This window comes from Hordeum vulgare, chromosome 4H (genome assembly GCF_904849725.1).
Source record: "Hordeum vulgare subsp. vulgare chromosome 4H, MorexV3_pseudomolecules_assembly, whole genome shotgun sequence".
Classification (NCBI taxonomy): domain Eukaryota; kingdom Viridiplantae; phylum Streptophyta; class Magnoliopsida; order Poales; family Poaceae; genus Hordeum; species Hordeum vulgare.
In genome coordinates this window covers 83,085,348-83,096,081 of record NC_058521.1, presented here as the reverse complement: position 1 = coordinate 83,096,081, position 10,734 = coordinate 83,085,348, and the positions used below count along the sequence as shown (strand labels likewise).

Genomic DNA, 10,734 nt, shown 5'->3' with positions numbered 1-10,734 from the left:
TTGTAAGAGTCATGGTGATCTTCACCAATTCCCTATTTTGCCTTTGTCTTGGCTATCGTCACATGCTTGGGAAATATCTATATTCATATATCAACTTGGAGATGAGTACTTATGCTTTATTATTGTTGACTTTACCCTTGAGGTAAATGGTTGGGAGGCAAAACTATAAGCCTCTATCTTCCTCTGTGTCCAGCTGAAACTTTGATACCATGGGTACCACGTGAGTTGTAACAATTGTGGAAAACAAAAGAGATGATTGAGTATGTGGGTTTGCTTTACAAGCTCTCATTTGACTCTTTCTGATGTTATAATAAATTGCAATTGCTTCAATGACTATGGACTATTATTGGCTACTTCTCGGTAAGGTTTTTGTTTCATACTTTGCTTTGTGAAGGAATTGTTACTTTCCCATAAGAATCTTTATGATGTATTGATGTTCTATGTGTGATCATGATGCCCTCATGTCCGTATTATGTTTCATCGACACCTTCATCCCTAAACATGTGGACATGTTTATGGAACTTGGTTTTCGCTTGAGGACAAGCGAGGTCTAAGCTTGGGGGAGTTGATACGTCCATTTTGCATCATGCTTTCATGTTGATATTTATCGCTTTATGGGTTGTTATATTACCTTGTGGTACCATACTTATGTCTTTTCTCTCTTATTTTGCAAGGTTTATTCGAAGAGGTAGAATACCGGCAACTGGAATTCTGGACTAGAAAAGGAGCATGTCTAAGTCCTCTATTCTGCACAACTCCAAATGCCCTGAAAATCAACGTGGATTTTTTTGGGAATATATAAAAAATACTGGGCGAAAGAAGTACCAGAGGGGAGCTACCAGGGCCCCACAAGCCTGGTAGCCGCCATCCCCTGGTGGCGGCTACAGGGCTTGTGGGCACCCTGACGGCCCACTGGCCCCCCTCTTTTTCTATATGAAGGGTTTTGTTCCAGAAAAAATCAGGGAGGAGCTTTTTCGTGGATGCTCCGCCGCCACGAGGCGGAACTTGAACATATCTAATCTAGAGCTCCGGCAGGACGATCCTGCCGGAGAAAATTCCCTCCCGGAGGGGGAAATCATCGCCATCATCATCACCAACACTCCTCTCGTCGGAGGGGAGTCATCTCCATCAACATCTTCATCAGTACCATCTCCTCTCCAAACCCTAGTTCATCTCTTGTAACCAATCTCCGTCTCGCGACTCAGATTAGCACTTGTAAGGTTGCTAGTAGTGTTGATTACTCTTTGTAGTTGATGCTAGTTGGATTACTTGGTGGAAGAGTTTATGTTCAGATCCTTGATGCTACTCATTAGACCTCTGATCATGATTATGATTATGCTTTGTGAGTAGTTACTTTTGTTCCTGGGGACATGGGATAAGTCATGCTGATAATAGTCATGTGAATTTGGTATTCGTTCGGTATTTTGATATGTTGTATGTTGTCTTTTCCTCTAGTGGTGTTATGTGAACATCGACTACATAACACTTCACCATGTTTGGGCCTAGAGGAAGGCATTGGGGAGTAGTAAGTAGATGATGGGTTGCTAGAGTGACAGAAGCTTAAACCCCAGTCTATGCGTTGCTTCGTAAGGGACTGATTTGTATCCACTAGTTTAATGCTATGGTTAGACATTGTCTTAATTCTTCTTTCGTAGTTGCGGATGCTTGCGAGAGGGGTTAATCATAAGTGGGATGCTTGTCCAAGTAAGGGCAGTACCCAAGCGCCGGTCCACCCACATATCAAACTATCAAAGTAACGAACGTGAATCACATGAACATGATGAAACTAGCATGACAGAAATTCCCGTGTGTCCTCGGGAGCTTTTTCCTCCTATAAGACTTTGTTCAGGCTTGTCCCTTGCTACAAAAGGGATTGGGCCACTTTGCTGCACCGTTTCTACTACTTGTTATTTGTTACTTTTCACTTTTTACGTTTCACCTCGCTACACCATCACTTGTTACCGCTACTTTCAGTGCTTGCAGTTATTACCTTACTGAAAACTGTTTATCAGAGCCTTCTGCTCCTCGTTGGGTTCGACACTCTTACTTATCAAAAGGACTACGATTGATCCCCTATACTTGTGGGTCATCAAGACCACCGTGTGGAAGAGATCCTTAGAGATGGTGGTGTAGAATCAACGGATGAGAGTGGCGTCGATGGATATCGACTCCTCATCGTCCTCCATGAAGCGGGAATCCACGGAGCCATCGATGTGATCCCGGAGTGTGTACTCGCGGAACACAAGGGAGAAGTACGTCTTCCAGGAATAGTAGGTGGAGATGAGATGATCGAGAACGACGGGAACCTGAGTGAGGATGTTGGGATCGCGGATGACAACGGGGTCGGGGCCGTCGAACGGGTTGGTGTGGCGGCTGCGGGTGGTGCCGGAGGTGGCGGGGGAGGCCATGGGACGAGAGGGGGGGCATCGGCGCGCGGGTGGGGTGGCGCGTCCGAGGTGGTGTGGCGTGACTAAGAGCGGCGCGGCGGGAGGTGGGCGGAAGCGTGAGCGGCAACGGCGGCTCGGGGTGGCGGCGGCGGCGGCGACGGCGATAAGATCGCGGCGGCGGCAGCGGCTAGGGTTAGACGGCGGCGGCGCGGCTGCGGCAACTCGGGGTGGCGGCGGCGGCGGCGACGACGGCGATAAGATCGCGGCGGTGGCAGCGGCTAGGGTTAGACGGCGGCGGCGCGGCGGCGTAGAGACGCGGCGGTGGCAGATCGCGGCAGCGGCGGCGGCGGCTAGGGTTAGGCTAGGATCGTAGGTATGATACCATGTTGAAAACGATTGTTTGGCAATGCTTCACAATATATTGATCGGTGCATAGCACACATATATATAGAGTACAAAGTGGGTCTCAACCTTAACTATACAAAGGCTAGAAGATGGGTCGGGTCATACAATATACATGCATAAATCATATATTCATCAGTCGTTCCCCAACGTGGATGTCATCGTCGACAACCCTATCCACCACCATGGCCACGGATGATGCCTCGGTGGAATCGGTCGGGCTCCCTGGCCTGGTGCTTCCTTGCAAGGGAGATAATCTTCCCCGGAAGGAGTGCCGCCGGAGGCAACGCGAGGCGGCGGCGAAGGTAGCTATGGAGACGGACAAATGGGACCCTCGTGACGCTGTCCGCGGACGTGTAATGTATGAAGAGTAAATTCCAAATAAATACGAGTCATATGATTAGAATAATTTACTGTTCATGTGACTGCATAGGAGCTCGGGTGTAGAAAGCAAATTGCGCCGAACTCACAGCTTACTCGACTTGATTAAAAGAGGGTCAAGACAAGGCATGTTGACTGCGAGGTCTGAGTCGAAGCCCAGGTCTTGTTAGTCGTTTACAAATAAACACGTCAAGCTGAAGCTGTGCGCGTACCTAGGTCTAGGAGTTATCCTATTCTCTTCACCTGTTCAGGTAGCTGGTAACAGTTGGTCGTCCTGTGGTGTATGTAATAACCAAACATGGTTGGTCAGATGACTGTGCCAGTTGAAAGATGTGGGAACCATTTTTTGTACGAGAATCTTGTCACTACTCCTTTGTTTGGTTTGTACTTACGATCGAATTTAGCCATCACAACACAAGGAATCGTATCTGCTGCCGTAGGCAGCTGACGACGACAACCTGTGCATCTCCCTAGTGTACATCTAACCGAAAATTAGACACTGGGAAAATATCATTTCCGCATCAAGCAGATCGCGAAATGGGATTTAGTCTACATATTGTACCCTGCATTGCTCGCTTAGTGTGCTGCTGATCTGACGTATTAAACCCTGTAAATGACACAATTCTGGAACATCATGTAAACTGGGAAGAACATATTTTCTCCCTGAAAACTGGGAAAGAGAGAGAAAGCGAGATCATGGCCAGATTGACCACAAACAACATATGCCAAACTGGTTCCTTCAGACTTCAGACTTCAGAGAGTGATGATGATGGACAGGACAGTGGACGGTTCATGTGTCTTCCCGGAGAGACCATTTCTCGCATCGACTATGTTATACTTCCCTTTGAGATGTCGTACCGAACGGTACACTTGATACGGCCTAGGTAGCACCTAATGGTGCCGTACTCGGTGTCAATCGCAAGGCATGACGTCGCCGTTATGCCGAGCACATCCCTTTGTCGCCTCAACAATTACATTACAGTATGTAAATATGTACTTTGCACACCTCAAAGTCGACCGTGGGCATGCACACGAAACAGGGAGGGACGGGGAAAGGGCAAAAGGCATGTGAAACGCAGCCGGCAAAGGCAAACCTTAGGAAGAAGACTTCAGTTTTAAAAAAGACCTAATAGGAAGGAAGAAGACTGGAAACGAAAGACACGCACGCTCCTCCCTCCCAGTCAGTCCTATCCACCACCACCCAGGCCAGGCACGCGCAGAGCCGGCCAGCCACCAACCGCGGCAAAATCAAATCACAACGCCTCACCACCTTGCCTCTCCCTCCCCTCTCCTCTCAAGTCTCTACTCTCTAGTAGTCCAGTCGTCCACTAGTACCCACGCACCAACATTGCACTAGGACGACATTTGGACCGCTCCTCAAGTTAACCGATTCAATGCACAACGCTCTATTCTTCTGCACAGCATTATTCGCGGAAAAATAGCAAGGCGCAGTTGATTTGGTGATGATGAGTACGGCGCTCCTGTCCCTCAAGAAAAAAAAAAGTAGTACGGCGCTCCTGTCCCTCAAAAAAAAGTAGTACGGCGCTCCTGTGTAGGAATGATAATTATGTTGCGCGTACGCACATTCAATGGGCCGGTTTAGTTTAGCGGCCAGGCATCAAATGCATTCCTTTTGTTTAGGGGACCTTTTTTTTTATTTAATTGTTTAGGGGACCTTTCGTTCCGCTACCACTAATTGGTGGTTGATCTTTTTTTTTTCTGAAGCACCAAACCGTAGAACAATTATTTTACGATGATTTCCATTAATTTATTTATATTGGAGGTTGATCTTGAATCCGGCAATGCACAACGAACAGTACAGTGAATTCTAACTTCCGTTTTCCCCGCAAATATTTACGGTGTCTATAAGATATGAAACAACTAAATAATTTTCTTTCTTTCCCTGCAATTATTTCCTAGCGACGGCTGATCTACGTTGCTTTCCATCTCCTCCACCTCCAAACATAAATGCCATGAGAAGCAGAAGCAAGAGGAAGATTCAGGGACAAATCCCATCATACGCCCCTGAATGCAGTACGTACATCATACGTTCGTAGGTTTGTCGAAACCGGATTCTGAGTGTACGTATATGGCAAGAAAGAAGGCAACCAGCTAGCTAGCCTTGCATCTCACTCGTCCTCCCTTCTACGGATAACCATTATTACATACGTGTACGTGCCACATGTCACCCACCGCATAAGGCCCAAACCGTACATCGTGTATATGTTATGTGCGGTACGATCTTATGCGAGCCCACCGCAGCACTTCAGTGCGGTGCAATTGAAGCAAGCCTTCGCAAGGGCACGCATTCACATTGTTAATTTCTCTCATCAGCTGAAGACAGAGTTAAGCTATGTACTAGCACATGTATAGTTAGTTATTAATTACCCCTTCCTAACATTGTTAATTTGTCCATTAGCTCGAAATAGACGCTAAGTCATCTGTATATGTTTAACATATATGGTAGGACTACACCTACTAATCAGATTGGGGGCGAAGATGGCGAAATTAAACTATTTGTATGCTGCAGAAATTAAAGGCCCGCGTGCAGGATTAGGGAATTTAGGAAATAGATAGTGCTGGAGAGGACAAGTTGGAAACCAGCACGGTGTCTTTGTTTGGTCCAAACTAGTGCGAGTATAACCATAAAATACACCTGGAATTTAATCTGTGTGCATGGACCTCATTTAATTTTTTACGTAGAAAGGAAGCTGCATGCATCCCATCCGGGCCTGCCTTACATAATTTTGTATCAAGAATTCGCACGAATACCGCACCTGCTTTGCTTTAGTGAAAATTGTGCTGCCGTGCCTACTCTGAAGAAATAATGTTTTCAGGTTGGAAATCAGAGGCACTATCCGCGGCATTCAACGGACTTGTAAGCAGCCATTGGTTGATCATTTTATAATAACGAATCAACTTTGCAAATAAAAATTAAAATGGAGAACCCTATCCCTTAGCAGCCAGAAAAGAGAGAAATGGAAAAAGGAAAAGGAGATACAAATAAAAAAGGACAGACGAATAAGACAGTACATGTAATTTTGAAAAACGTAAGGGTCTCAAACGCTAATGGCTCCACCATGGTGACTACTGAGTGTACGTATTTATCTGCCCCTTGCGTTGTTGTGTCCCCGCCTTGCCCACACTCGGCTACCATCCAGCTAGCTACCAGCCTCCTCTCTCGTTCCCATGACGACACGGGCGCAACCACCACTGCCGACGCAGGCTCACCGGCGGCAGCGCGCAGCCTCCTACTCGTCTTCGTCGTCCTCGTCGTCGTCTTTCTCCACGGCCTCCTCCGCCGCCTCCTCGCCGTCGCCGTCCCCGCGCACCACCTCCATCCCCTTCTCCTGGGAGCACCACCCGGGCATCCCCAAGAACCACTCCTTCCTCCGCGGCGCCGCGGACCCTGCTGCCTCCCCGTCCGCGCCGCTCCCGCTCCCGCCGCCGATCCGTGCGTCGCCCTCCCGACGCCGCGCCAACCGATCGGCGCCGGGCGCTCCAGGCGCCGCCGACCCCTTTGCCGCCGCGCTGGCAGAATGCACCAGGGAGCGCACCAGCGCCATCGACATCGACGCGCTGTTTCCTCCTAAGCCGGCGTCGGCCGTCCGCGCCGGGCCGCGGCGGTGGTCCATCGCCACTGGCGGGGTGGTGGGATTGCTGGACCTGTACGGCTGCAGGAACGCCATGGGCGTCGCCGAGGGCGCCTTCGTGGTACGCCGACCGGTGGGGGCCGTCGGGCGGGCGGGCCAGGGCCGCGCTGGCCGGCCCGGCAAGAGATAAGGGCCCTCCCGATTTCTGAGATCCATCAAGTGTGTGTGGGCTCAGCCAGGTACATAAATAATGGATGTGAGCAGCGAGTGGTGGGAAAATATCGAAAAGAAATCTCACCTTTTCTTTTCTTTTCGTTTGCGTGTACTTTGATGGTAATCTCAATTCAGCTATTTAGTGGATGTGATCCATACCTACATTTGAGAAAAAGTGATATAGCAACCGATATATCTTATATGGCTTTTTTATATATACTACTCCCTCCGTCCGAAAATACTTGTCACGGGTATGGATATATCTAGATGTATTTTAGTTTTAGATACATTTATTTTTATAAATTTCCATGACAAGTAATTTCGGACGGAGGGAGTATATGTCAATAATGTGTTTTACTGCCATTTTTAAGTAGTCCAGCTTTTGCAAAATTTTAGGTGTTTTTAGCACTAGATTTTTTTTTTTGAAAGTGCCATAGGGAGTTATTTTTTCACAATTGCAGGGTTACAATCCTCTATTACAAGCTGTTCGATACATAAGTTTTTGGGGCAATGGGCAAACATGCATATGTTCTGCTAACGAGAAAGTTTCTGGGAAGAAACTCCCTATAGCAGTAGATAAACTTTGAATCCTAAGATAAGATGACGATAAGCTGACTTAGCTAGGCCGTTGTCAGTCACGAAGGCTAAGGCGGATGTAGAATCCGCCAGTAATCATCATGCGGTTTTTTTTTTCCGGAGGATCATGTGGTGTTGTAAGACCAACTCCACCGCATGACCCCAAACATACCGTTTGGGACGGCAATGAGTTCATCCATGACCGCTTCTGTTCGTTGGATCGTGCGTGCGTTCACCGCGCGGACGCATCCCAAATCATGTCCGTGTTGGACGTGATTAAAAAATAGAAAAAATTAACTCAAAAGTGAATAAACGTGGTTAAAAATCTTAAAACATAATACCATTAACATAAAAAAGGTTCAGTTTTCACGGCCACAAAACGACCCAGTTTGACATAATTAACATAAAAAAACGTCGATGTCGTGGCCGTCGCCGTCTTCACTGGCCACCGGTGTCGTCGTCGTCGCCTTCGCTGACGAGGTGGACGTAGGCCGGCGGCGTCCAGAGGTGGGCCGACGGTTCCTGGTGCGCGGGGGCGGGCTGGAAGCTGGCAGGTGCCTGCAGCACCTCCTCCCATGGCGAGGCGTCCCGCTCCGATGATCGCGGCGGCGTGGGGCACCAGTTCACGCCTCCCACTGCATGCGCCATCTCCGACGACGTGCACGACCAGCTCCATTGCTGGCCCACCAGATCCGAAGGGAACGCGGCCACCGAGGCGTCCTCCATCACCTCCTCCTCCTCCTTCATCTGCTCGGGGAGGGCGACGTCGCCGGCCACAGAGAGGGCCATCGCGTCCTCTAGGCCCAGCCTTCGGCGTTCATCATGCGTCATCATGGAGTCCTCCATGACACGCTGCATGAGCTGGGCCTCCTCCTGCGCTGTCTTGCGAGGAGGTGGAGGTGGTGACGGTGACGGGGAAGGCGATGGCGTGGGCGTGAGGCCGCGCACCCGTGTACGCCCTCGCACCTCCCGTGCCCGCCATGGCCCCGAGACCGTGCCGACGAAGTAGGAGGCGCCCCGCACGTCGTGCTCGTCCCTGAGCCACGTGTCCTAGAGGGTGGAGTTAGCGGCGTACCTGTCATCATAGTACAGGTCGTCGGGGAGGAGGTGGTGGCGGCGCTCGATCTCGTCGCGGCTCGCACAGCCGCCCGTCGGCACCGGTGGGGACCCGGTCGGTGGAGAGGTGCCATGCGTTGGGGAGGTGGATGTCGCTCCACGGGACCGGCGTCCTCGTCTCCCAGTAGCGCCGGCATACCTCAGCGCTGAGGTACTGCCGGTTGTGCTGGCCGGTGGGCCTAGGGCCGATGGTGAAGGGAGCGTTGGCCTGGCGCGATGGCGATGCGGCCTCCTCCTTCACGGAGTCGTGGCGGCGTCCCGACGAGGAGCCAGCCTCGCGGTCGTGCTTCCCCTGGCGACCATAGTTCCAGAGCCCCATGGCTGCGAGGTGGCCGGCCGGCGAGTTCGAGGAGGCTAGGGTTTGGCTGTCGGGTTTCGAGGAGGCCGCGGGGTGGCGATGGGAAGTGTGGACAACGATCGGTCCACGGCTTCCCCAGTTAAGAAGGACCGCGACCGTTCCCTGGCTGGATGACAGGCGGGCCCGACCGCTCGTGCGCATTGATGTGGGTGGGTGGGAGGTAGGTGGCCGCCTACCACGCGGCCCCGACGCGGACGAGCGCACGTCCGTTTGATGTCCGCCGCGACCCAAACCCCGCGCAAGTTTGCGCTCGAAATGGGTCGCCCCGGACACAAAACGTACAAGATGGGTTCGGGTCGTCTCGCGTTCGGCCGACCTGTTTGTTCCTGTTACCCCAAACGGATGGGGCCGGACAGAATGGGGTCGTGCGATGTGAAAGTGCATGCTATGCCCCTAATTGTCTTTTGGTGTTAATGACAGCACATACATAGGAAACTAATCCTATTTGTTGAGTGTATCTCAGGACGGCAAGTACTTTAGTAGATTAAGATTTATGTGCCAAAGGTTGCGTGAAAAGATTGGTGATGTATATTTCGAGAAGACTTGGGATTAAGAAGAGATGTTGTAGAATAGTCTTTTGAGTTTACTGATATTGAGTATAGGGATCCCGCACTATTAAGAGGGGATCACAGGCTTTGCGATAAACTTTCTCATACCACATCTCTACAAACATATCAAACACCACATACTGTCCACTGTCTACAATTCAATATATGTCCAGTTACCTCGGACATCCGGCTCCCTCCGGACGTCCGAGGGCCGGACATCCGACTGGCTTCGGTAATCCGCAGCCAGACACCAGTAGTCTGTAAGGCTTATATCTCGGAAATCCGGCTCCCTCCGGACATCCGAGGGCCGGACGTCCGGCCAAGCTCCGGAAATCCGGAAGTCAACACCAGTAGAATGTGTGCACTATATCTCGGAAATCCGGCTCCCTCCGGATGCCCGAGCCCCGGATGTCTGACACCTATCAGAAATCCGGAAGCCACCACCAGTAGAACTTGTGTTGTAGAACACGGACTTCCGGGCCACTCCGGACGTCCGTATGCTGATGAATTCAAATATGTTCAGGCACACCTACAGGCCTCGGACGACCGACCCCTGTCGGACGTCTGGCCGCTGATGAATTCAGAAGAGTTCCAGTCATGCCTACAGGTCTCGGACGACCGACCCCTGTCGGACGCCCGGACTTCCGACAAGTGTCAGACATCCGGACCTTGTGTGACTTATTGCACCTCCAACGGCTGGATTTCACTCCACACTATAAATACTCTTCTCCCACCTCGTGAATGGGTGTTCAACACAGCTAAGACACATCCAAGAACACCTTTCCTCTCACTCACTCTTGTCTACACTAAATCCTAGATCCCAAGAGCATTTGTGAGTCCTTTAGAGTGTTGTTCCAATCAAAAGATAGATCGTCTCCCTCTCCTCCTTCCCACCAAAGTGATTTGTGATTTGAGCAAGTTTTGAGCAATCCCCGTAATCTTGTTACTCTTGGAGGTTGGAGACTCCTAGGCGGTAGGAGTCTTCGAAGAGGAATCAAACCATTGTGATATCCCCCGGAAAGTTTGTGAAGGTTTGGAAGCCACCTCAAGGCTTACCACTAGTGGTTGAGAAACGCCTTCGTGGAGTTATCTCAAAGGGAGAATAGGGTGAGCCTTCGTGGCGTTGGTGTGCCTTCCTGGTAACATCCGCCCCTCTAACG

General features: G+C 50.6%; 1 protein-coding gene across 1 annotated transcript; it reads left to right on the top strand.

Moving 5' to 3' along the window:
* The first annotated feature begins 6,010 nt into the window (after positions 1 to 6,010).
* LOC123446172 (translation initiation factor IF-2-like) lies at positions 6,011 to 7,169 on the top strand. The gene has a single exon (XM_045122852.1). It carries the CDS (start codon positions 6,360 to 6,362, stop codon positions 6,951 to 6,953), a length of 594 nt encoding a protein of 197 aa, XP_044978787.1. The 5' UTR covers positions 6,011 to 6,359; the 3' UTR covers positions 6,954 to 7,169.
* Positions 7,170 to 10,734: the final 3,565 nt, after the last annotated feature.

Bases quoted from the DNA above. Each gene is read 5' to 3' on its own strand.
- LOC123446172 (XM_045122852.1), top strand. From the start codon at position 6,360: ATGACGACACGGGCGCAACCACCACTGCCGACGCAGGCTCACCGGCGG.